The sequence below is a fragment of the Aristolochia californica genome, unplaced genomic scaffold (assembly GCF_029961685.1).
Source record: "Aristolochia californica isolate CCGP_79_NKW_82.1479 unplaced genomic scaffold, dmAriCali1.0.hap1 SCAF_9, whole genome shotgun sequence".
NCBI classification, from domain to species: Eukaryota; Viridiplantae; Streptophyta; class Magnoliopsida; order Piperales; family Aristolochiaceae; genus Aristolochia; species Aristolochia californica.
In genome coordinates, this window is record NW_027182290.1 from 9,477,162 (window position 1) to 9,504,989 (window position 27,828).

The 27,828-nt window shown below is 37.1% G+C and overlaps 2 protein-coding genes across 2 annotated transcripts; both read left to right on the forward strand.

The window, feature by feature from the left end:
• Positions 1–4,037: 4,037 nt before the first annotated feature.
• LOC137940622 (probable polygalacturonase At3g15720) lies at positions 4,038–14,497 on the forward strand. The gene is made up of 10 exons (XM_068785776.1): positions 4,038–4,118; positions 12,410–12,541; positions 12,674–12,808; positions 12,896–13,060; positions 13,128–13,157; positions 13,250–13,460; positions 13,567–13,648; positions 13,785–13,893; positions 14,048–14,152; positions 14,267–14,497. The coding sequence occupies exons 1-10, from the start codon at positions 4,038–4,040 to the stop codon at positions 14,495–14,497; spliced, it is 1,281 nt and encodes a 426-aa protein (XP_068641877.1).
• A 1,727-nt stretch (positions 14,498–16,224) lies between these two features.
• Positions 16,225–20,121, forward strand: LOC137941706 (pyrophosphate-energized vacuolar membrane proton pump 1-like). Its single transcript, XM_068787235.1, has one exon. The coding sequence runs from the start codon at positions 18,877–18,879 to the stop codon at positions 19,693–19,695; it is 819 nt and encodes a 272-aa protein (XP_068643336.1). The 5' UTR covers positions 16,225–18,876; the 3' UTR covers positions 19,696–20,121.
• Positions 20,122–27,828: the final 7,707 nt, after the last annotated feature.

A 27,828-nucleotide genomic window follows, 5' to 3' on the forward strand; every position in this document is an offset into this window, starting at 1 on the left:
TATATTATTTCTCCTATTCAACCAAAATTTTATCTGAGTTAGCTACAAAGAGAAATTGATATTTGAATCAGTAAAAGTAAGATTGCAAAGGAGGTTCGAGCAGCAGCAAAAAGCTTCAACTTCCGTCGTATTTTATGCTATCAAGAAAGAGACTTTATATGGAGAATTATATTAAAAAGAAAGATATGTAAGTATATTTTCTTATCTATTCAACCAATTCTCGGTATAATTTTTATATAAGGAGATATTGATCTTGGGAGAGTCAATGGTCATGCAAGAAAAAAAGGAGAAACAGTACTTAGTTCAGCCAAATGACAGAGACCAAAATCTATCAGATTATTTATCTTCTGATAATTATATTTTATAAATAAATTTAAACTTGTATGAAAGGTATTTAAGTCTAGTTTCATAAGGATAAAATTTCATGTCAATCTGATCTATATTTAAACCTATATTCGCATTGGAAGAATCAAAGGTCATGCTGGTATTTTGTTGTATTGAAAAATCCAAATTTAAGCCAATTATTTTGTGTTACTATTTGAGGTTTCTATATCAATAAAGTATATCACTTCTCCCTGGTTTAAGGGCTTATTACTACATCTCTGTTATTTGGGCTTATTGTTACATCTATGATATTTGGTTCAAGCTGGGATCACTACCATTACATCACAACTTTAGGGGGAGAAGTAAAAGAAGTACAAGAAAGAGGTATTTTATTCCAGGTGTTGTGGATAAAGTTTATGTGACCAAAATATTCAAGAGGGGGGGAAGGGGTGGGGGGATGATATCGGATTATTTCATGGGTTCTTTTACAAACTTTATTATTTGGTTTGTGTTCTATGAGTTGGAAGATGGTCGTGTTATATTCAGTTGCAACTATTATGTCTCTTTGGGGACATTATTATTGAAGAAGATGTGGCCTTAGTACCTATTCTCATACCATAGTTTATTTGACTCTAAAAAATATCACGGTTGGGAAACCATGAGAGTCGGTGCCCGGATTGGGACACCATGATAAATTTAACTCTGAAAAATATCACGATTGGGATACCATGAGAGTCGATGTCGGTGTCCGAATTGGGACACCATTATAAATAAACCACTACCCCTCCACCCCTTCCCCCCCCCCCCCCCCCCCCCTGTAATGGTTTTTATTACTCCTACCATTTGAGAGTCATTGTCCTGTGGAGGGACACGGTGTTGGACACTTCAAAGCAATGCCAATAGACACACTACCTACAGAAGACGGAGTGTGCCCTACATCCAACATTAGGACTAGAGTATGGAGCAATGTATTACCGACTGGGAGTCATTTTTACTCTCACTTATATTATGCCAGTGGGGCCTCATGGAAGGACGCAATAGTGTGAGGGGAGTGTTAGAACATGGGCTCCAGCCCACACGACCAAGGAAGGCTCACATATCTAAGAGTATTATAAGATGGGCCACACGACCAAGCAAGGCCCACAAGATGGGCTCAAGCCCACAAAAAGAAGGACCCACCATGATTACCACGAGCTGGCATCTTTATCACGTAAGTTGGAAGATTAAGGACTCACCAAGGCATTTTTATCTTTTGGTCACGTCCTAGAAGAGTTTTAGTTTGAGTTATATTTGTCTTTTACCTATATTGAGTTATTTAATTATGCTAGGACTTATCTTTAAGTATTAGAGTTTGGGTGTAATTGGGACAAAGGTAGTTTTATTGTAATTGGACTTTACTATCTTCCTCTATTATAAATTCATGTACTCTAATTATAATAAGTCAATGAAGTTTTTCTCTTTACCATAAATTCAACAGTCAGCTAACACAACATTTTAATTGCTCAATTACCTTCTCACCCACTTCTTCTGTGCTTGAGGATCTTATAGCGAAGCAAGTGATTGGTGGAGGTCGTGAACAAGGGGGGTTCTACTACCAGGACGTACCTCAAATAAATGTTGTCTCAACCAAGGAAACTGAGACAAGTCAATGGCACAATCGGTTGGGACATCCATCCGCACAATCTCTTCATATTCTTTTCCTTACCTTTAAGGATAGGCCAAATTTAAATTGTGAAGTGTGTCAACTTGTTATGGACTCAATAACATTGAGTCATCTACTTTACTTTTATTATTTATGTTGCTTTTAATTTTGAATTTTATGGATTTGTAATAAGACTTAAAGGTAGGGGTAGAATTGGGTTTTATAACCCTAACCTATGTTGATGTTAATTACCCTATTTAAGGGGTAAGGATGGAGAAATAAAGCAAGTTCGGAATTAGCATAAACTAGAGTAATTAGGTTATTGATAGGCTCCCTATTCTAGGGTTCTTGGCTTGAACTCTCTTTGGTGGTTTGTTGCATCCATTGGAGAGTCTTTGAGGAGATCGTGGGAGGAAGAAGAAGAGGAAGCACCCTTCTATTCCGAGCTGCAAGGGAGAGACTACCTCTTCAAGAAAATTTCAGAAAAGGAGAGGTCTTGATGTGAGTCTACCCAGCAACAAGAACTCGTCCTCCTTCCTAGGGAGACTCACGTCAAGACCTCTCCTTTTCTGGAATTTTCGTGAAGAGGTAGTCTCTCCCTTGCAGCTCAGAATAGAAGGGTGCTTCCTCTTCTCCTTCCTCCCACGATCTCCTCAAAGATTCTCCAATGGATGTAGCAAACCACCAAAGAGAGTTCAAGCCAAGAACCCTAGAATAGGGAGCCTATCAATAACCTAATTACTCTAGTTTATGCTAATTCCGAACTTGCTTTATTTCTCCATCCTTTCCCCTTAAATAGGGTAATTAACATCAACATAGGTTAGGGTTATAAAATCCAATTTTACCCCTACCTTTAATTCTTATTACAAATCAATAAAATTCAAAATTAAAAGCAACATAAATAATAAAAGTAAAGTAGATGACTCAGTGTTATTGAGTCCATAACACAACTGAGCCAACACCAGAGGACCATATACTCACCTCGTCCAGAGCTTAAAAGTGTTGCTTCTTTTTCATTGATCCACACAGATGTATGGGGACCCCAAGCGTCTCAAACATTTCCCGAGTCAAGTACTTTATTACCTTTATTGATGATTTTACTCATACCACATGGCTATTTCCTTTTAAAGGCGATTTGAAATGTCATCCATATTTAAATCCTTTCATGCTATGGTTGTCACTCAATTTGATCAGAAAATCATAGTACTTCGATCTGATAATGTCAAAGAATATACTTCCAGAGATCTTGACTATTTTTTTCAAGAGAATGGCATTATCTATCAAACATCTTGTGCCTACACCCCCAAATAGAATAGTGTAGCATAATGGAAGAACCGTCACCTTCTTGAGGTAGCTCCCAGCTTATTGTATAGCATGAAAGTCTCATACTTTTATTGGTTGCATGTCATCCTTACTGCATGCTTTCTTATAAATAGGCTACCATCTTTCGTTCTCGATCATAAATCCCCATATTCCTTATTGTTTCCACATGGTGATCATTTTTCACTTCCCTTGAAAGTCTTCAAATGTACATGCTTTATTCATATTTCCTCCTCACAACATGATAAACTTGATCCAAAATTTGTTAAGTGTATCTTCTTAGGATACTCGCGCATGCAGAAGGGTTATATTTTCTACAATCACACTCTCCAAAGGTTACTTGTGTCCAGGGACATAACATTTTTTTGAAGACTCTTCATACTACTCTGACAATGCTCCTTTAGGTCTCTCTTCTGTACCAACCACTCCTCAACATGTTGTGCCCCGTGCTACGGAAACGGCTCAACCCCTTGAAGTGCTGACTGACACCACACCTGCAGAGTTTACGAATCCCATCGAGGTAAGTCCATCTTCTCCTATTCTTTTTGGACCATAATATGATACTTGGCCCATTGCCTTAAGAAAAGAACCCAGAACTTGCACTAGGCTCTCTACTTTACACCTCATATCCAATTTTGTGTCTCACCATCGTTTATCCCCTCCATGTTGTCAATTTCTTGTGTCTATCTCCTCCATCTCAGTCCCACAATCCTATCAGGAGGCTCTGAATCATCTAGGGTGAAAGACAGCAATGGACGAAGAAATGCAGGCACTCTATGAGAATCAGACATGGGCTCTAGTTCCTCTTCCATCAGATAAAAACCTGTCAACTGTAAGTGGGTTTTTACTATTAAACACAATCCAGATGGGTCAGTTGCTCACCTTAAGGCCTGACTTATTGCTAAAGACTATACATAGTGTTATGGGATCGATTATGAGGAAACATTCTCTCCGGTGGCCAAAATGAACTCAATCCATATTTTATTATCTCTTGTTGCTAATGTTTCCTGGATGATCTATCAGTTTGACATGAAACATGCTTTTCTCAAAGGGGATATAAAGGAAAAAATTTATATGCAACAACCTGTCAAGCACCTAGCCAATACTACCCAAAAGACTGGCCTGTTAGGAGCGGAAGACATAGGTACTTAACCCAGGCCCATAACCAGGATGTCCCATAACATCACACACCCCCTTCGCGAGCCGACGACCACGGCGGCGCAACGACACAGGCCCGACCCGGGTTTTTATCCTACGACCTACCTGTATTTTAATCCAGCCCTTGCGCGCAATGCAACGACACTGGCCTGACCCGGGTTTTTATCCTACGGCCTACCAATATTTAAATCCAGCCTCTGTAGCGTTGCCGGGAATTGAACTCGCAACCGAGGGTCGGCTCTGATACCAAATGTCAAGCACCTAGCCAATACTACCCAAAAGACCGGCCTGTTAGGAACGGAAGACATAGGTACTTAACCCAGGCCCATAACTAGGATGTCCCATAACACAACCACCTGGATTTTTGGTTGAGGGGGAGTCAGTATGTCGATTGAAGAAATCCCTTTATGGTCTGAAACAGTCTCCTCGTGCATGGTTTGAAAATTTTAGCCAAACACTCATACGGGCCGGATTTCACAGATGTTCCATAGACCACTCCGTATTTCTTAAAGACACACCTAAAGGCAAAGTGATTTTGGCCGTATATGTTGATGATATATTCTTAACAAGTAGTGATCTTGAGGGCCTTAAGGAAACCAAGGAAAAAATATGTGAATAATTCAAGACAAAAGATCTTAGACTTCTAAAATACTTTTTGGGCATTGAAGTACTACAGTCCAAACATAGGATTATACTATCTCAAAGGAAGTATGTCTTTGATCTACTGGAGGAAACATGAATGATGGGGTGTAGACTAGTAGAAACCCCTATGGATTCCAATACAAAATTATCTGTAGGCACTGGAGAAGATGTGGATATCGAAAAATATCAAAGACTTGTGGGAAAACTCATTTATGTCAGTGTAACATGGTCGGGTATATCATATGTAGTAAGTGTGGTGAGTCAATACATGCACAAACCACAACTTACTCACTGGCAAGTACTAAAAAAAATATTGCGATATTTGAAAGGAGCTCCAAGAAGAGGGCTTCTCTATAAGAACCATGATCACTTCAACATAGAAGGGTTCTCAGATGTAGACTGGGCCGGATCCCCGGATGACAAAAAATATACTTTGGGATATTGTACAATGGTTGGAGGGAACTTGGTTACATGGAGAAGCAGGAAGCAGAATGTAGTTGCAAGGCAAGGCCATGGAGTTGCAAGGCAAGGCCATGGCACATTGAGTTAGTGAGCTTCTATGGAATAGATCTTTTCTCACTGAATTGGGATTCTATGAAGAAACCCCTATGGATCTACATTGCGATAATCAGGCGGCAATATATCACCTCAAATCCAGTCTTCCATGAGAGAACAAAACACATTGAGGTAGACTGCCATTTCATACTAGAGAAATTCCAAGCCGGCATATTATCTCTCAAACATAACTAGCAAGTTGCAGACATTCTCACCAAACCAGTCACTCCTAAGATCTTGTCCAACATCTACAGCAAGCTAGGCATTTACGATGTTTTCTCACCCCCAGCTTAAGGGGGAGTGTTACAAGGTGGGACCCACCATGATCACACTATCTAGTGGGACCCACTATGATCACGTGAGGTGGCATGATGAGTCATCACATGAGTTGGAAGATTTGGCATTCTTCCATGATTAATGTAATCGATATATCTTCCCTTGATATATGTAGATTTGGATAATCATGATTAATGTAATTAGGGATATTAGGGATCCTATCTTACCTCTAAATATGTAATGACAATAGTATAAATAGGGGTCTTGGTTGAAGGGTTCAATCAAGCTCTCCACTTCTCATCTCGTGAAGAATCTCTCTCTAACCTAAACTCTTTTTCTCTCTTTTCTCTTCTCTCCTCTCTACCCGAGCTCTCTCTCTCTCTCTCTCTCTCTCTCTTTGCTCTTTTTCTTCTCCCTCTCTCATCTTGCTCGAGGTTTCAATCTTGGGGTCCTAAAATTAACACCCTCATTGTTGCATAAGTCTTACTTGGGCCTTGGCTCATTACAATAATTGTTGTTGTGTCTCTTTGATTGAGACATTGTGTTGAAGAAGAAAATCCTCGGATTGATTACCTTGGTTTATTATACATTGACTATTGTCAGCTTGGAATACACTTCCTTTCAAAAAGGGGGTTTGGTTTGTTCAAAAGTTCAGTACTACTACGGCTCTTAAGAACACCAGAAGCAAGAGACTGTTGATTTTTCAGGACTTCATGGATGTAGTTCATAGAGAAAAAGAGAGACACCCATTGGGAGAAAACAGAAAGAAGAAGAGGTAATGGACATATGTCCCAACTCTCCCCTAGAGCTCAATTTATAGATTAATTAAAATATAATATTAAAATAATACCCTTGGAACTTAACCTAATTACAACAATGTCATATCTATTAGATGAATATTTATTTACCATCCTGCCATCATTTTATGGGCATGTGGGCCTTCTCCTTAGTACGTGGGCCTTGGGCCTATCTTCCACATCTCTTGGATGTGTGGGCCTTCCATGGTCATGTGGGTTTAGGCCTATTTTCCAACAAAGACCATCTATGCAGAAGAATTTGCACTACTTTAGAAAATAAAGCATATGATGACTAATACAAAAAACCAGGCCACCGCAAACAAGGCTTCTCCTATTGCTGCTACTTCTATAACATGTATGGTTTTAGCTACTTTTCCATCCTAGATCATTGAATCTGAGGCCTCTGAGCACTTGATAGGTAATGGTTCCCTCTTTAGTTCTATATCTTCTTGTTTAACTAACAAGTTTGTTTCTATAGCAGATGAATCCCAAACCAAGGTACGTGGGGTGGGGTCCACCTACTCTTTATTTAAATGATGCCACTTTTTCCTGAGTTTCCCTTAAATATTTTATCTATCAATCAACTCTCAAAGAAGTTTAATTGTTTCATTACTTTTTCCCCCACTTCTTGTGTTCTTCAAGATATGAAGACAAAACAAGTTATTGGTGGAGGCCGTGAAATAGGGGGTTCTATTATCTTGATTCACAAAGCACTCACAACCACAATTAGAGCTCAACATACGACTCTTCAGTAACACAATAGGTTAGGACATCCATCCCTACAGTCTCTCAAAAAAATTATTCCCACATTGCAGTCCATATCCAAACTAAACTGTGAAGATTGTCAAGTAAACACCAACATTATTCTCCTCGAGGTGAAATCAAAGGTGTTGCTCCATTTTCTTTAGTTCATTTTGATGTGTGTGGCCCTATAAACATATCCAATGTTTCCTGTTCAAAGTACTTCATTACATTTGTGGATGATTTCTCTCAAGCTACATGGTTGTTCTTATTAAAAGAGAGATCAAAAGTCTTACCTCTTTTTAACTCTTTTTGTGCCATCGCTTCAACACAGTTTAACACTACCTTATAGATCCTTCACTCAGATAATGCTAAGGAATATCTTCCTATGGACTTTCAATCCTTGTTCCAGGAAAATTGCATCATTCACCAAACTTCTTTTGTTGACTCACCACAACAAAATGATGTAGTTGAAAGAAAATATAGACACCTTCTTGAGGTTGCTCGTGCTCTACTACATCATATACATGTGTCTCATTTCTACTGGCCACATGCCATCTACATCATGTTATCTTATTAACATGTTACTTCTTCGGTGATTGGTAATCAGACACCATACTCTTATTTCTTTCCTAGTGATAAGTTATTTTCTCTTCCTTTGAGAGTTTTTGGGTGTACCTGTTTTGTTCATGAGAGTTTTTGGCATAAGTTTATTTATGATTATTGAATGATGGATATTATTGATTGAAGCCATGCTCAGTTATTGATGATTTCATGAGCTTATGATGTTATTCATGAGGCTATGCATGCGTGATTAAAAGCTACCAAGATTCATTGCTTTGGTAATAAGTTGATGAGTTGAACAAGATAGGTGTTTGAACTCGTGGAATAATTTTTTTAAGTGCCAAAAGTTGTTTTGGTTGATAGAGAATATGCGGTTTTGATCTTCTAAGTTGGGTAGTATCCCATGTATGGAAGAGGCTAGATTGACTTACCCAATAGATTAAAGCAAAAGGCAGCAAAGGCTGGTGTTTTGGGTTGGTTGTTGGTGCCCAAGTATTAGAAGGAAAGTTTTCTTCTTAAAGGATCTCCGATTTATTCAAGATCTTCTTCTTTGGTGTGATTATTGATTGTCTTGCTTAATTCTCTCCTTGCCTAAAATATTTAAGGCAAGTCAAGGGCTGAGATTGGTTTAGTGAAGTGGTGCCTGAGACACTAAAGGAAGCTTTCCTCTTTTTTTTTTTTTTTTTTTGGAAAGTAGCTGATTGAAGGAAGATCTTCCATGATTTGATTTCTTGTTGAATATATTTTTCTTAAGTGAGAAAGATATTACATGGCTTACCTATTTTTTTAACTCAGCCAGGATGTGATTTCCTTATTTAGTGCATGATTAGTTGATGCAAGGATTACCATTGGGTTTGCGTTAGCTCTCCTCTCTTTCCCAAGTTGGTTTTCACTTTTCATAATTCAACTCTTTTGCTTTGGGTTGGTTCTCCCTCTTTTGGGTTGGTTGATATTTTGGTTGCCTTCTTGGCTTAGTTCAAGGTGCTTCCCTTACTCATATCAGAGGTGCATTAATGCATCGGTTATCATTTTGCATAAGTTCAACTCGTTTTGCTTCGGGTTGATTCTCCCTCTCTTGGGTTAGTTCATATTTTGGTTGGCTTCTTGGCTTTGTTCAAGATGCTTCTCTTACTCATAAAAGAGGTGCATTAAAACATTGGTTATCATTTTACATAAGTTCAACTCGTTTGCTTCGGGTAGGTTCTCCCTCTCTTGGATCGGTTCAAATTTTGGTTGCCTTCTTGGCTTGGTTAAAGGTACTTCCCTTACTCATATAAGAGGTGCATTAACGCATGGTTTAGTCTTGCAAAGTCTTATAAGTCTTAGTAAGTTATTGACCCTCGAGTTACAACTCTTTTCTTATTGTATAAATGAAGTATTTTTTGTTTCACTCTTGATGGCTAAAGATCACATAGGGAATAAGAGTGATCTTCTCAATATTATCACATAGGGGTGTCTAATTACTTGAGTTGTTCACAGTCGGTTAGAAGGTTCCTCATTACACAAGACCTCTTAGGACATCTAACCTAACCAGCACCACATATTGATGAGGAAGACTACTCCCATATTAAGTGGTTGAAGAATGATAATTGGTGATTGGCTCACTAATAAATAGCATGGAGGAGCATGTGGCCAATAATGTGGTCCAACTTGAGATGACCAAACAAATATGGGACACCTATGTCAAATTGTACTCAAGTATAGAGAACCTACATAAATTGTATGATGTTGTTCAAAACATGTTCAATGCAAACACTAGAGGACAACATATTCTCCTTGGGTTTTACTTAAAGGTATTGCCCATTTCCATTAATTCACGTGGATATATGGGGACCATTAAGTGTCTCAAACAATTCGCAAGTTAAGTATTTATTTATTTTTGTTGATGACTTCACTCGAGTCACATGGTTGTTTTTATTCAAGGAGAGGTTTGAATTTTTTCCCCATATTTAAGTCCTTTTTATGCCATGGTGTCCACCCAATTTGGTAAAAATACATGTTTTTCGTTCCAATAATGTCAAAGACTACCTCTCCGGTGAATTTTAATCCTTTTTTTCAGGATGATGGCATTATCTATCAAACATCACATGCTTACACTCAATAAAATTGTGTACCCAAAAGGAAAAATAGACATCTCCTTGAGGTAGCCCGTGGCCTGCTCTACTTTATGCGTATGCCCTATTTTTATTGGCTCCATGCCATTCTCACTGCCTACTTTCTTATTAATCAACCATCTCTTCAGTACTTAATCATAAATCCCCAAACTCATTGTTATTTATTTTTCGTTTTCATTTTTATTGGATGGGATCAAACATAGAGAGTAAGACACAAATTGGGGTGGGTGAAATCACAACTTATAGCAAGCAAGATAGAACATTAAATGACCGTCCACTCCCTTTTCCCATCATGCAACCTCCCCTTTCTATATCTACGTAGCTTGAGAGGGAGAAGAAGAGATTTTTTTAATATATAAATATTAAAATAAATAAAAATTAGAAAAGGAAAAAAATTATTTTTCTTAACATATGCTAATGGGTACATTAACTATTCAATAGATTTGAAATATCACAAGCACTTCGTATATGGAATTATGATATGTAACTGGCCATTTTTGGAAATACAACATCTAATGAGGCCATATAAGAATTTTTTCCCATAATCATGTTCTCTCCCTGCCCTTTCCATGGGGTGAGGGGAGAGCTAAACAATTTCCTATGCAGAGTTAGTCTACTCAGGTTGAATTACACATTTAACTAGGGTTGATAGGCAAAACCTACCCATGTGCATTTCTAGCCAAGTATTTTCATGTAAATAAGGTGTGGTATAATTGTAAATAAGGTATCATCTCATAAAGATGGCATAAAGGTGTAATTAGCCAAAGAGAACATGTCTACTTATACCATTTCTCATGTAAAGTTTGTACCCCTAAGGGCATTATAGACATTGTAACATCCTCTCAAAAACTAAAAATAGAGGCCCTTGGCTTGGAGTAGAGCATCAAGTCTCTCTTTCCTTCTCTCAATTCGTCCAAACTCTCTTAGACTAGAGGCTCTCTCCCTTTTCTCTCTTTCTCCCTTCCTTACCCATGTTCTCTTCTCTCATTCTCTCCTTCTCTTCTTATCTCCTTCCCTTCTTCTCTCCTTCTCTTCTTCCTTTCTTCTCTCCCTCTCTTACTTTGCTTGAGGTTCCAATCATGGGAACCTAAATTCAACAAGATAGCAAGAGAGAGAAAGAGAAAGAGAGAGAAAGAATATTTTACTCCTTTCTTATGGCCCAACTGCTTTTATTTATTTTCATTTTCATTTGTATTGTATGAGACCAAACGTAGAGAGTAAGACACAAATTGGGGTGGGTCAAATCACAAGTTCAAAATAGATTTTCATTTTCATTTGTATTGTATCAGACCAAACATAGAGAGTAAGACACAAATTGGGGTGGGTCAAATCACAAGTTTAAAATAGCAAGATAAAACATTGAATAACCTTCCACTCCCTATTGCCATCCTGCAACCTCCCCTTTCTATATCTACCTAGGTTGACAGGGAAAATAAGAGATTTTTAAATAAATAAAAATTAGAAGAAAAGGAAAAAATAAATTTTAACATTTGCTAACGGAAGTACATTAACTATTCAATAGAGTTGAAATATCACAAGGACTCTGTATATGGAATTATGACATGTAACTAGCCATTTTTTTGAAATACAGCATCTAATGAGGCCATATAAAAATTTTTTTTCCCATAATCACGTTCTCACTCGGCCATTTCCATGGGGTGAGGCGAGAGCTAAACAATGTCCTATGTAAAGTTAGTCTACACAGGTTGAATTGCACATTTAACTTGGGTTGATAGGCAGAACCTGCCCATGTGCATTTCTAGCCAATTTCCTATGTAAAACAAAAAAAAGGTTTTGGCCATTACATTCATCATCCCAATTTTGGAACACAGGAAATAAAATGGAATAAAGATGTCTTTCAAATTGCTATTTGATTGATCCTACTTATAATCTGCCTCTTTCCAAAACAAATGTAAGCGACGGGCTGTCAATGGAAGCTGTACTATTTCCTTACTTTCCGCAATTTAGTTGTCTTTGAGGAAGCAATGGCTAGATTGAGCAAGAAAAGATCCAGTAGAAATCGTTGGGGATGTCTCCTTCACGTTCTTACCAAAATAATGGAGTAGTATGTTCTTATATAAACGAGACTCTGAAGTTTCCTTTAGACACAAAACGCAGCATTCTGCTCTGAGGACGTGTTCGGTGGAGTATAAATTATAATGGTGAGAATCTCAGTTTTGTTTTATATTTTCGTCTTCAGCTAAATACCTTCTTAACGAGAATATTCATCGGTTGCGCATTTGGTAACATTTCTGATATTGCTTCTGTTCGTGCAGGAGACTCTTAGCTTTCTTGTTATGTTAAGCCTAGTTGCTCTGGGACTGTGTAGGTCAGTCGCAAGCCAAGCTGGAGTTTTCGATGTCACTGCTTATGGAGCTGTCGGAGATGCAAACACCGATGATAGCCCAGTACTATGCTAACGTTTTTGTTTCCTCATTACGTTACTAAAAGGAGCAGTGATCAAGTTTTAACTAACGTAGAGTCGTAGATGCCAGGCAGGAAAGATACCTTCTCAATAGTTATTATATGTGCATCATTAGGCATTTGTCAAGGCGTGGAGTGCCGCTTGTGGAGCTTCTGGGGCTTCTACTCTTATCATCCCATCACAGAAAACTTTTCGTCTGAAGCCTCTGGAGCTCACCGGGAAATGTACTGCTTCTACCATCCAAATTCAGGTAAACTAAGGGCAAGAGATTCAGGCACAGTTAAGCTCTTTTGCTTGTGAAAATTCTCACCACTTCAAAACAAAACACTGTATGTAGATCGATGGAAATCTAGTGGCCCCCAATACTCGTGAAGCGTTTGGCCAAGCATCCAAGTGGATCTTGATACACTCCGTTGATTCCCTAACCATTACAGGATCAGGACAACTGGACGGCCAAGGTGCTATTTGGTGGCCCAAAAACTGCTTCCACCGGAAACTACAGGTGATAATTCCTTCCACCTCAGTTATTATTTATGGACGTTTTGTAACTTTTCTCCTTCTGCGTGCAGGGATGCCCCGTCGACTTCTCCCGTCCTACTGTAAGACGCTGGCACCATAAATGAATTTTAAAACAAACGGAAGGGCTTAGCAGATGAAGATAGCTAATACGTTTTTATCTTTTGTGCACTAGTTACTGAGCTTCGAATCATGCAATAACCTCAAACTCAGTGGCACCTGGAAGTTGATCAACAGCCCAAGAAATCATATCAGTGTGGACGACTGTAACAATGTGAACATTAGTCAAATAGGAATATCTGCTCCAGGATATTCCCCCAACACTGACGGCATAAACATTGGCAAGAGCAACCATCTAAGCATCTCCAATTTGAACATTGCTTCAGGTTCTTTATAACTCTTCACTTCTCTCATCCTTCCCATTTCCATGAGATATATCATTCTAATTTTGTGCCACCACTCTATAGCTTGCATTTCTATTTTCTCTTGCAGGGGACGACTGTATCAGCATTCTCTCCGGTGTCTCCGATGTTAATATCACTTCCGTCACTTGCGGCCCCGGACACGGAATAAGGTTGGTTAGTTATCATTTACTTTAAAGCGATATAGAAATTCCTTGCAGTTTTGAAGAATTTCAGAAAAGAAAATGGAATCGTGGATTCTTGAGCTCTGCTTCTTAATGAATTCCAGTAATTATTTTCTTGCCGTAGCATTGGAAGCTTGGGAGAGGGGAACCGCGAAGCATTCGTGAGTCAGATAAACGTCGAACACTGTACTTTTGACAAGACCCAAAATGGAGCGAGGATCAAGACACGGCCGGTACATCTATCACAGAAGTTCCACGATCGATCTATTTTCTTCTTTCTTGAGACTGTTTTTGAGTCAGCCCTGGCTTAGTTTTTAACCTTGTCAACGTGTTATAATCGGCATTGACTTCGGTCGCTCACAAAAAGCAGTGCTTCTTCTTTTACAGGGAGGATCTGGGTATGCCAAGAACATCGGCTTCAGACACCTTGAGATGAAAGAAGTGGAACATCCCATCTTAATTGATCAATATTATTCCGATACAATGAACACGGTATTTTATTTTAATTTTCATGTGTACAACAATATCAAAGCTATAGAAAAATAAAACCAAAAGAGAGTTTGATTAATTTTTTCTCGCATCTTGAACGCGATCATGGCCATGAAGTCATCTGCGGTGGCGGTGAGTGAGGTGGACTTCCTGGACATCCGAGGGACGGGAGTCAAAGAGCAAGTCGTAAGCCTGGCCTGCAGTTTGAGCATCCCATGCCAAGCCATTCGTCTGAGTGAAGTGTACTTGGCAACCACAGTTCCTGGCAAGACTGCATCAGCATATTGCCTCAAAGTCGATGGACCTCCTTGCACAAACTGCTCGCCCATCATATCCATCCCTTGCTAGCTCAACGGTCTTTCGTTGAGATTGTGTTGTTGCTATCCAGATAATTCTCAAATGATTTTGCGCATTCTGTTTTCGGATTTGTAAGAATTTTAAAGGCAAGAGCTTCACCAGTTTTTTAAAGGCAATCGGCTATTGTGCAAATTATTTTTTACTTTGCATCAGGCATTCCTTGATCAAATTAATTTTTACTTTGCATCAGGCATTTTGTGATCAAATTATTTCAAATCTATGCAAGACTGAATCAAGGAACATTGAGGAAAGAAAACGGAAGAATGATTAATGAGAAGACGACGTTCAAAATGATGTTTCACTCAAAAGTGAAAAAATTTATTCGATTTATGTTTCCAAGACCTATATGTTATGATCTAATCTCTAAAATTTAATTCAAAATGAAGAAGTTTGTGGGAGCTCTACAAGAGAAGAACGGGGTATTTATGGGTTAGGACGACTGGCAATGACGTGGGGAAGGGAATAGACTTGGAGTCTCTAGTGAGAAGATGAAGAAGTTTGAGAGGTATTAGGAAATACAAAAAAGAGTTTCCATGGAGGGGGACTATTTTAGGAAAGAGGGCGACTTGCATAGGAAGGAAGAGAGGAGAAGGAAGGGGAACTCTAAATTAAGAAAATGGAGATTAGGAGGGATCTTAAGGGTTTCAGATTAGGAAGGGATTGGACTGTTTAGGATTGAAAGAATGTCTAGTAAACAGGTCGCCAATTTTCCATACTAAAGTAGGTTTCCTAACCTAGGGAGGATACATAAGTGGAATCATTTATGGGTGGAGGAAGTTTGTTGGTGTAGACCAAGTGGTAGGGTGGGTAGGATAGTAATGGTAAGGGCTAAGATAATAGATAGAATAAATGGAAGATAGTAACAAGGAATTTTACCTTTTATAGGAGTCGACAGATATGTGTTGACAATAGGCGTCTCCCGCAATGTCGCTGATAATAATATTTAATTGAGTTAATGATGAATTTATGATGAATTTAATTTATTATAATTAAGGTACATAAACCTCTCTTTATAATAGAGGAAGTTAGTAAAGTCCAATTACAATAAAATTACAATTGTCCTAATTATATTCAAACTCTAACACTTAAAAGATAAGTTTAAATATAATTAAATAATCCAATATAGATAAAAAATAAACATAACTAAAACTAAAACTCTTCTTTGATGTGATCATATGATAAGATACTTTTAAGAGTCCTTCTTGATCTTTCAACTGATGTGATAAGGATACCAGCTCATGGTAATCATTATGGGTCCTACTTATGGGTTTGGGCCCATCTTGTGGGCCTTCTTTGGTCTTATAACCCATTTTATAATAATTTTAGATATATGAGTCTTCTTTGGTCGTGTAGGCTTAAACTTAACTTCCAACACTCACCCTCGAGCTGAAGGTGAGATAACAACATGAACTTCCAGCTTGCTACAAATAATGTATAAAATATTTTTATATAAAATAACACATTATTATGGACCCAATAATGAGCCGAGTCAGGTTGAGATATCGTAGCCGAGTCAATTACTCTGACTGAGTTAATTATATAATTATTTAATTTATTTTCATATTAAATAACATATAAAGGTAATATTATAATTCTCTATAGAACCTTGGATCATGACTCCTGTTTTAAGGACGTCGTGAAATGAAACGGATAACCAGAAAGTTAAATATTTAAAGGAGTCATGAAATGAAACGGATAACCAGAAAGTTAAAATCTCTCCTCAACCTACCAGGGTTGGCCTTCCCCAGAACCCTAGGTTGCGGACTCCCCGAGAGCCGGGTTATCCATAGCCGTTCTCCCCTACGATTCTTCTCCTCCACGTTCTCTTCTTCTTCGTTATCTCCGTCGTCTTCCCCTCTGAATCTTCGTGTTGATCCAGGACCACAACATCTGGTATCCGAGCAGGTTCACAATGACGATTCTTCGCTCCGAGAGGAAATAGCCGCAGCGATAGCTTTGCTCCGAGATGGAATAGAAACATGGCGTACAGAATTAAAATCAGCAATCCGGGATGAGATGTGTGCCATGCGCACAAAATTAATATCCGGAATAGCGGAGACACTTCAGGCTCGAAGGGCGGAAATCGAAGCTCGTCAGGATAAGGATTCAGAGAGGAAGGTCACCGATTCGGAAGAAGACGCTGGATCATCGACCTCGGCGAAGAATTTCGCCCGTTCGAAAGCCGACCGACCTCAAACCGCCGAGCGTGGACGTATTGCGTAGAGATGTCTCGGAAAATCCCGAGACCCCTCGTTCGCCGTCGGGAACAGCCATCCAGCAGAGGGTCGACCTAAACCCTCCAACAGTGGAAACTCCGAGCCGAAACTCAGCGTCATTCGGCCAAATGCCTCATGCGTCAACACTATTGTTGCGGTTCGCCGGCGGCAAATGTTTCCTAAGGTCACTATTATCGACGACAATGATGCTGGGAAGAGCTCGGGAGTTTACATAGATGCGAACAGAAAAGCACCAAAATCCAGAACCCGGAAGTTCGAAAACGGGGAGCACTCCGATGACCGCCAGCCCTATTCGAAACCTCAGCCCCGATTTGCTGTTGTTCGTCGTCGGGAACAGGCCAACTACCGCGCGGATCGACCATTGGCAACACGAGAATGGAGACCACCGTGGGGCATCTCTGTTGGAAATTTCCAAGATCTTCCGTTCGGCATCGAGACGAAATCCAGAGATTTTAATTTCGAATTGGAACTGGTTGTTGTGGCGGAAGATGAAATTAATGCGAAAATGAAGTTCGATCGCGGAATAATTGTTGCTGCGAATTCAGGACCAATAAGCCCCAATATGAAATTGCAGCCATCTTCGATCGCGGAATAATTGTTGCTGCGAATTCAGGACCAATAAGCCCCAATATGAAATTGCAGCCATCTTTCGCTCTCATTCGCGGCGGCCGAGCAGGAACCCGACTGGAATACCTCTAGTGGTAAGTTCTTTAGCCCCAAGTCTCCGAAATTTGTTTTGCCCGTCCACAAATCCCCCGAATTTTTAAGAAAACACTCTACGATGGCGTTGAGTGCGTTCAGTTGGGCTGAAGAACAGAGGTGATTTTTCTGTGTTGCTTGTTGAGATATTGGCTTCCGCTGGTGAGTGGAAGGGAGTTCAGGTTTTCGTGCAAGCCATTCCAGAGGGGGATTTTCTTATGACCGTTCCTGCTTGTACATCTCTGAGTGGGAGCTTGGGAATTCTGGGGATGGTTGATAAATTACTCAGAGTATGGCGTCGAACGAAAGACAGTAAGATTGAGCTAGTTTTGTTTACTTACAATTACTTCTTGGCTGGGCAATTTTTTGTTCATCAGACCGGTAGTGGAGGTGTTTGGGCCAATACAAACCCATTTATCTGCTGCTGAGCCAGCACGTCGCCAGAGAGCCATTTATACCCTTCGGGAGTCATCTCTGAGGACCTATAGAGAGAATGCTGCTGCCCAATCAGACCTAAATTATAGTGGTCTGCGGATGAAGACTATAACTCAGCACAATCCAAATGTAATTTTTGAGGTAGGTTTTCCGTATACCGAACAGTGCACCAATGCAATTGCTGAGGCAATTCAGCTGGTTGGTGCTTATATAAATCCCTATGATGTAATACTTTATTTTTGCTTCCCATCAATTCTGGAGCAAGAGATGAGATTAAAAAAATCTGCAACCCCGAAAAATGTGTGCCTTGATGGAGTACTTATGAGGTTGAGGGATACACGATTGTAATGTAGTTTTGGAAGTGATCCCCATGTGAAATAGGAGATGAGTTTACTATTACAGAAGGGTCCCCTTTGTGTAGCCAACATACCTCTGGCATTAACAGCTGCTCTGCAGTTTCGTGTTAGTAGGTGGGCCATACTTGTGCATGATCTAAATTTCAAGGAGGGTCCTACTCGTTGTGGGACCGATGGAGCTTGCAAGATGTATGTTGAAATGCTAAGAAGAATTACGACAAGAGATGGGGGCGGGTTCTTGAACAACATTAATGTCTTGAACAACATTAATGTTGTGCTACCGTTGAACACCCAGTGTGTTTGCAATATGATGGGAGGTACTTGGGTTCTGCATTGGATGGGACAGTAAAGACTTTTCAGCATAAAGGCTATCTAATTTCAGATACTTCACAAACTGCTACAACCTCATGTAATTACATGGAAAATGAGGTTTATGAAGGAGTTGTTTATCTGCATCAAGGGAACACCTATACTGTAACAACCTTGGAGGCAAGGAAGGGTTTAGGCAAGGCCTTCATCACAGCATTCAGATCAGGGCAGTTATGGGATTTCTGCTCGCTGCTAAGGTCTTTTGGTGCTTTTCACAGCAGTAGAGGAGATTGAGCTTTCTTTGAAGAAGCAGCTCATCATCTCAACTGCTCTCATGAGTGTTGGTATTGCTATTGTTAGTTGGGTTGGCCTGCCCTCGTCCTTTACAATCTATAATTTTGGAGCCCAGAAGGTTGTGAAGAACTGGAAGTTATCCTTCTGTGTTGCTATTGGTCTTTGGGCTGGGCTTGTTATTGCGTTTGTGACTGAATACTACACTAGTAATGCTTATAGCCCTATGCAAGATGTTGCTGATTCCTGTCGGACAGGAGCTGCCACAAATGTGATCTTTGGGCTTGCTCTGGGAGATAAGTTTGTCATTATTCCTATTTTTTCTATTGCTGTCCGCATTTTTGTCAGCTTTAGCCTTGCTGCCATGAATGACAATACGGTGGCAGCTCTTGGAATGCTAAGCACCATTGCCACTGGTTTGACCATTAAGGCATATGGTCCCATTAGTGACAATGCTGGAGGTATTGCTGAGATGGCTGGCATCAGTCACAAGATACGCAAAAGAACTGATGCCCTTGATACCACTGGAAAGACTACTGCTGCTATTGGGAAGGGGTTTGCCATTGGTTCAGCCGCGTTGGTGTCTTTGGCTCTCTTTGGTGCTTTTGTGAGTTGTGCTGAAATTTCAACAGTGGATGTTTTGACACCTAACGTCTTCATTGAGTTGATTGTGGGTGCAATGCTTCCATACTGGTTCTCCGCCATGACCATGAAGAGTGTGGGTAGTGCTGCTTTGAAAATGGTGGAGGAAGTTAGAAGACAGTTCAACACTATTCCAGGTTTAATGGAGGGTCCTGCTAAACCTGACTATGCTACTTGCATCAAGATATCTACTGATGCATCCATCAAGGAAATGAGTTGAAATATGGCAGCTTTTCTTTTTCAAAAAGCATATTTGGACGTGCAAGGGCTCTCAGTTTGTATAACTTCTGTAACGTTGTTTTGGCCCACCTATGTTTTAAATAGGAGGGAAATTTACCACAAAAAAAAAATTGTTTCTTTTGCAGGTGAAACCAACTGGACCACTTCGGATCCCACAAAATTTACGACGGACGCAGTTCAAGTGGGAGCTACTTGGGTTGATGTAGATCAGTTCGGCAAGCTTACCCTACCTTCGAGCTCGCGGACAAGCTCATTCTCCAGGAGGTGTGTGATGTTATGGACCCAATAGTGAGTCGAGTTAGGTTGAGATATCGTGGCCAAGTCAATTACTTTGATTGAGTTAGCTATGTAGCCATTTAGTTTATTTTCATGTTAAATGCCATAGAGGGGAAAATTTTTAATTCTCTCTGGAACCTTGGATCATGAGTCCTATTTAAGCGACGTCATGGAATGAACTAGATAAGAAGAAAATTATAAGGATCTGTGTTCTCCTCAACGAACTAGGGTCAGCGTTCCCCTGGAACCCTAGGTTGCGGACATAGATGACATAGATGTAATAAATAAATTATGACATGAGGCCACCTCTTCTTCAATAATTTTGCCCCCAAAGAGACATAATAGCAGCAGTTGTATATAACACGACCATCTTCCAACACATATAACACAAACCAAATAATAAACTTTGTAAAAGAAACAATGAAATAATCCGATATAAAAATTTTTTCTTTGATGCACAAGCTTCATCTTTTGTGCTCCCCTTTTCTTGAATATTTTGGTCACATAAAATTATATACAATGTATGGAATAAAATGTCTCTTCCTTGTATTTCTTCAACTTCTCTCCCTCAAGCTGGGAGGTAATGGTAGTGATCCCAGTTTGAACCATATATCATAGATATAACAATAAGCCTAGATAACAAAGATGTATAAATAAGCCCTTAAACCAGGGTGAAGTAAGATATTTTCCTAATATATCAACTCAAACAGTGATGCAAAATAATCGGCTTAAATTCGGATTTTCAATGTAACAAAATACTAGCATGACTTTTGATTTTTTCGATGCGAATATATCTTTAAATATAGATCAGATTGACATCAAATTTTCTCCTTCTGAAAGTAGACTTTAATACCTTTCATCCAAGTATAGCTTAACTTCATAAAATATAATTATCAGAAGATAAATAATCTGATATATTTCGGTCTTTGTCATTTGGCCAAACTATGTTCTGTTTCTCCTGTTCTTCTAGAATGACCATTGACTCTTCCAAGATCAATATCTCTTTATAAAAATATCATACCGAGAATTTGTTGAATATTTAAGAAAATAGACTTACGTATCTTTCTTTTGATATATAATTCTCTATATAAAGTCTCTTTCTTGATAGCATTAAATACCTCGGAAGTTGCGATTTTTTGCTGCCACTTGAACCTCTTTTTAAATCTGACCTTTGTTGCTTCAAATATCGATTTCTCTTTGTAGATAACTAAGATAAAAAATTGGTTGAATAGATAAAAGAATAGACTTACTGATATTTCTTTTTGTATATATTTCTCCATATAAATTCTAGTTCTTGAGAGCAAAAATTACCTCAGAATCTGAAGATTGTTGTTGCTGTTGCTCGAACCATTTTACAATCTGACCTTCGTTCATTCAAATATCGATATCTCTCTGTAGATAACTCCGATTGGAGCAAATAGGTTTTCTTTGGAACTTAGACTCAAATATATTTTCGTCAATATATAATTTGAAATATAAAAAACTATGTATAGAGGTAAAAAACACAAAGAAAACTATGGGTGTAGGGTTTGAAAAACAATAACTACGAACCTAAACTTAGGGTTTATGGTTTAGAGAAAAGGATCACATTACCTCTGTGAGTTGACCAAGTCAACTCACAGAACTTGCTCTGATACCATGTTGAATTTATGGAAAAGAAAAATACTTTATTGAGTTCAATAACTTGTTGTAATCAAAGTACATGAACCTCTATTTATAATAGAGGAAGATAGTAAAGTCCAATTACAATAAAACTACCCTTGTCCCAATTACACCCAAACTCTAACACTTAAAAATAAGTTCTAACAAAATTAAATAACTCAATATATATAAAAGACAAACATAACTCAAAGTAAAAATCTTCTTTGACGTGACCATATGATAAGATACTTTTGTGAGTCCTTCTTGATCTTCTAACTGATGTGATAAGGATGTCAGCTCATAGTAATCGTTGTGGGTCCTACTTCTTATGGGTTTGGGTCCATCTTGTGGACCTTCCTTGGTCTTGTGACCCATCTTATAATAATCTTAGATATATGGGTCTTCCTTGGTTGTGTGGGCTTGAGCTTATCTTCCAACATTTAAATTAAAATCTAGTATTTCAGATATTTAATCTTCAAGAGCATCTCAAGGTTTAAAGCTTCAAAGCCAAAATGAAGACCTCAAGCAAAATGGATGAACAACTCTTGAATAAGCACCCACAAGAAAGAGGACAATGAGAAAACTCAAGTTTAAGCATCAAAGATATACATTTAAACTCAGTCAATATTTGTAAGAGAGTATTCTAAACTTCTAGTCCTTAAGTATTTGTGAGATCGGATCTTTAGGATATAATTTGCATATAGACATGTTTAGATTCATTATACATATCAACTAGAATCATGATAAAGTACCGAGAGAGAAATTCTCATGCTCTAAAAATATATACATTTCTATCTAGAATTGAATTGATCGATGACTAACTGTGATAGATCATCAAGAACTGTGTCAGCAAGAAAAATAAAGCGTGATCGATCAATCATAGTCGATTGATCGATCATCCAAGACATGGCCATTTCATCCTATAATGCATGAGTGATTATCCCTTAGAGATTGATCGATCTTAGCTGTCAGGCAAGCTGAATTAACATGTAATGATTGATCATCCCTCCAGATTGATCGATTAATTAGAACCTTACCAATAAGGGACTTCAAGCATGATCGATCAAATAAAAATACACTGATCGATCATCCTTGTTATGCACAACCAGAGGGAATCTCGATTAATCGATCAACCATTTGCAATGATTGATCAACTTAACTTTTTTGGACCAACGTATCATATTAATCGATCAATCCATCAATAAATAAGTCATTATCTGACAGAAAAGGAACTACTATGATTGGTTGATCCTTCTCAATGATTTTTTTATCCTTCTCAACAAAATTAAATTCACCAAGAAAAGCATATATTTCTTGGGAAAAAATAAATTTAATGAACAAAAGCGATATACTTTTCTTGATAAATTTTAATTTTGATGAGATGTATACTTTTCTTGGAAAAATTTTAATTTTTACGATAAATGTATTCCCGCTTAATGGTGAGAATCACTTGTTCTCAACAAAATTTAAAATCATAGAGAAATGTATACATTTTTTGGCAAAATTAAAATTTCAAAAAAATTTATAATGGCTTTTCTTGACAAAATTTGTAATGGCTGAGAAATGTATATATTTCTCAAAGAAATTAAAATCATTGAGAAATATTACTCCATATTTTAAAATAAAATATATGAAAAAAGGCCTTTTCCTCGACAAAATTTAAAATCACTAAGAATTATATACATTTCTCTGTGAAATTAAATTTTTTGAAAAAATATTTTCCCTATTTTAAATAAATTATAAAAAATAAACACGTTCTCAATGAAATTTAAAATCGATGAGAAATGTTTACAATTCTTGGTGAAATTAAAATCATAGGGAAACTTTTTCCCATATTAAATAAAATAAAAATAGGGACTTTTTTCGATGAAATTTAAGATCACCAAGAGATATAAAATCATTGGTAATTGTTTTCCCATATCTTATATACAATTATATGAAAATAGGAGATTTTTTCTTAGTGAAATTTAAAATCGCTGGTAAGTGTATACAATTCTCGATGAAATTAAAATCATTGAAAAATTTTGCACATATTTTAAATAAAATTATAAAAAGTAGGAACTTTCTCTATGAAATTTAAAATCTTCTAGAAATATATACATTTCTCAATAAAGTGAAATTTGTGAGAAGTTTTTTTAATGTTCTAAATAAAATTATATAAAATTTTGGGCTTAAAAGTTTTCTAATATTTTAATTAAAATTATATGAAATTACAAGCTTTTTCTCCATGAAATTTAAAATAGCAAGAAATGTATACAGTTCTTACTGAAATTAATCGTGGAGGAAAGCTTTCCAATATTATAAATAAAATTATATGAAAAAGTGTTATTTTCTCGACGACATTTAAAATCATCTAGAAATATATGCATTTCTTGGTAATTTTAATTTGCTAATAAAAAATAATGTTTTGGAGAAATTTACTTTAACAAAAATACTTACAAAATTTGCCAATGTTACCATCCAAACTATTTTAATTTTAAATTATTTTTTTCCTTTTATATTACAGTTAATAGTTACACAAATTATATTTATTATATATCAAATATTCATACTATTTAAAGTAAAGTTATTAAGCAAAACACCTTATTCACTTGAACCCCATGTAGTTAATGACCCCAATTGTTGGATGAATTAACCAAGTAACCGATTTAATGTACTAATTAATTACCTAATTGAATAATGATTGAAAAATTATCACTTAAATAATTAAATAATTCATTACCAATTATCAATAAAATTGAATAATTACTAGTTAATTAAAAAATTATTAATGAATTAACTAATTCAATAATTTCTAATAATGTGATTGATTAATTGTTTAATTAATTACTTGCGTTGTTTAACCAATTAGGGAATGTATTAAATAATTATTTACATGGATTATTTAATTAACTAACTAACAAATTGAATATTTTCTAATTATGTAACTGCCAAATACTACTCTTGTTCTACAAAATTAATTTAAACTAATTAAGTGAGGCTGAAATGATGACTTAAATATATAAGTCCAAAGTGGTACACTTGCAAAGGTAGATGGCGCATTTGCATTTTGGTATGATATTAAAAATGTCAAATTTAAAAAAAAGATGTAATAAAAGTTTTAAATTTAATTTAATTTCAATATTTAACAATGTATTATGTGTTGTGAAGGTTTTTAAATTATTGATTATTTAATGCAATATATAGATGTCATAATTATATGTTGTAATTTTTTTCATTTTTTAGAGTACTATGTTAGAATGTCACTATAGTAGTTATAGCTTGATTTTGGCACTACTAAATTGATATCATGTTGAAATCAAGATATTGGATTATATTTATTAAATTTTTAATTTCCCATAATTATAAATTTTTTAGATCTAAATAGTATTTCGAGTGGTCTAAATTCATTTTATAAAATGAAGAAAAAAATCGCATAATTTATATTACTAAAAAATAATTAATTATTATTTTATGGAATAATTTTTTATAATTATTTAGATTTATAAAAATTTTTAATGGTTATAATGATATATGAATCTATTGAATTTAAATAAACATAATTTAATTAAATAATTTCCAATATATTTTTGTATTTTTATTTTTCACAATTATTTTTGAATTACTTCTATTATCATGATCCTAAGATTATTAATTAGTGATTTTATTATAATTCTTTAATAAAAATAAAGTTAAAATTATTTTTTAAGCTACATTTATATAAAGTAAAATAGATATTTCGTCATAATTATATTTTTATTAATTTATTAATTAATTTAATTAAATACATATATTTCAATTACCAAATATTAGTTTGTCACATATTTCACTATTGAATAGAGATGGAAGAAAGAGATGCAAGGAAATGATATCATGCAGAAGACAACTAATGGTGAGAGATGAAGTTGGAGATAGGGTGAGAAGTAGTGCAAGTGCGATGTTATTTTCTTAGAGCAATGGGCCGAATATCAAAGTGTGGACCAAATGGAATATGGGAAGGACTTACCTCGGTCACATAAAACTTTGTCTTTTGTGCTCCCCCTTTCTTGAATATTTTGGTCACAAAAAAATTACTACAACATATGAAATAAAATATCTCTTTCTTGTACTTTTTATTCTACTTCTCCCCCTCAAGCTGGGAGGTAATGACAGTAATCTCAGTTTGAAACAAATAACATAGATGTAGTAATAATCTCCTTTATCACGGTGTCCCAAGGATAAGTATGAAACTGGACACACACTCTCAAAAGGTAAAAATGGTTGATAAAACATAAGTTGAAGCCAACATCAAAGGATTTCGAACAAAAACAGTGACAATAATCCCTAAAGTACATAATGCCTATAATTCACAAGACAATGATAAAAAAAACCAAGGGTACTAATAAAAAAATTTAATGGACTTAAAAACACTTATATAGGGGGTGGGGGGGTTAGTCAACTTGAAGTCCGAGATGATCTTCAACCGCATGACGCCCTTCAACACTTGAAGTCGTTAGTGGAGCACATATGACATTTCATCTGGATGCAGGGGATGAAGCGGTCCTTCATCTCCACGGTTTAAAATCCTTAATCTCAAAGAAGGCCATATTTGATCTTCTTTGAGATGAAGGACGCGCGACACTTCCTTTTCCCCTCTCTCTCGCGCGTCCTCATTTTCCTTTTTTTCTTCCTCTCTCCCGCACTCCCTCTCTCGTCTCCCTGCCCCCCCGACGTCGCTGCTGCTTCTCTTCCCTCAAGTTCTCGTCTCTGGCCTCGATCTTTGCTCCCTCTAGTCTTCGGCCTCCATCTCTCGGTCTTCTCTCGGACTCGCCCTCTCTCTCGCACCCCCTCTCTCGTCTCCGTGCCTCCCTCTCTTTCGGACTTGCTTTCCATTTTTCTCTCTCGTTTCTCTCTCTCTTATCCCTCTCGACCTCCCTTTATTCTCTCTCTTATCCTTCTCGACCTCCCTTTCTTATCTCTCTTCTCCCTCTCTTCTCCCTTTCGACATCTCACTCCCTTCTCCCTCTCGCTATTCTCTTTTCCCCCAAAATACCTTTCGATTTCTTGCGATTTCCCCTATTTCGGTTTCAATTTTCTTCGTTTTTTACATTTGGGCTTCGATTTCTTAATTTCTACTTCGATTAGGCATCGATTTCACCCTTCGGTTTTGGTTTTCCCCAAATTTCAGAAGGTATGACTAAACCTTAATTTTGTTTTCATTGAATTAGTGTTTTATTTGATTTAATTTTATTGTCAGTGCCTAATTGGGGGTTATTTTTGCATAATTGTGGGATTTAGGGTTACGGTTTAGGGTCTAAATTCTTGATTTGTGTTAGGGATTATTTTTAGGGTTTGGTACTCGGTATTTAAGGGTCATGTAATTAGGGTTTAGGGTTTATGGTTAAGGATTTAGGGTATTTTAGGGATTAGGGTTTTTAAGGTTTAGGGGGTTTAGGGTTTTTAAGGTTTTGGGGGGTTTTGTGTTTTTAAGCTCTAGGGTTTTTAGGGTTTAGGGTCTTGAATTAGGGTGTAGGGTTTAGTTTAGGGCTTTTAAGGTATTAAGTTCTGGAATTAGTGTTTAGGGTTTAGAATTTAGTAGGTGATAGGGTTTAGGTTTTGATGGTTTAGGGTTTTTAAGGTTTTGGGTTTTTGTGTTTTTAAGCTCTAGGGTTTTTTGGGTTTAGGGTTTAGGGCTTTTAAGGTTTAGGGTATTATGTTATGGAATTAGTGTTTAGGGTTTTGAGTTTAATAGGTGATAGTGTTTGACTTTAGGGTTGATGGTTTATGGTTTAGGTTTTATTAGGGGTTTTTTAGTCCAAGTCATACAAGGCTGAGTCACCTACACGGGCGTCTATTAACCAACGAAACCCAACTCCCATCACTGACGAGGTACAGTTCGTAGTGACTGCAAAGTTATATGGGGCTCTACGAGGGGTGTTCGGTGAATTTGGACTTGATGTGTGTGTTATCTCATTGTTTAGTGCATATGCAGTAGTGAAAGTAGTTTAATTAATTTTGAAATATTTGAGAATGTTGTTGAAAATTTTTGAACTGCTATGGAATATTTTTGCCATGTGGTGAGGAGATTCGGGTGTTATACATATCCACCAGATGGTATTCTATTTTTTATGGTTTGTGGTTTTAAGCTCTAGGGTTTTTTGGCTTTAGGGTATGGAATTAGGGTGTAGGGTTTATGGTTTAGGGCTTTTAAGGTATTAAGTTCTGGAATTATGTTTAG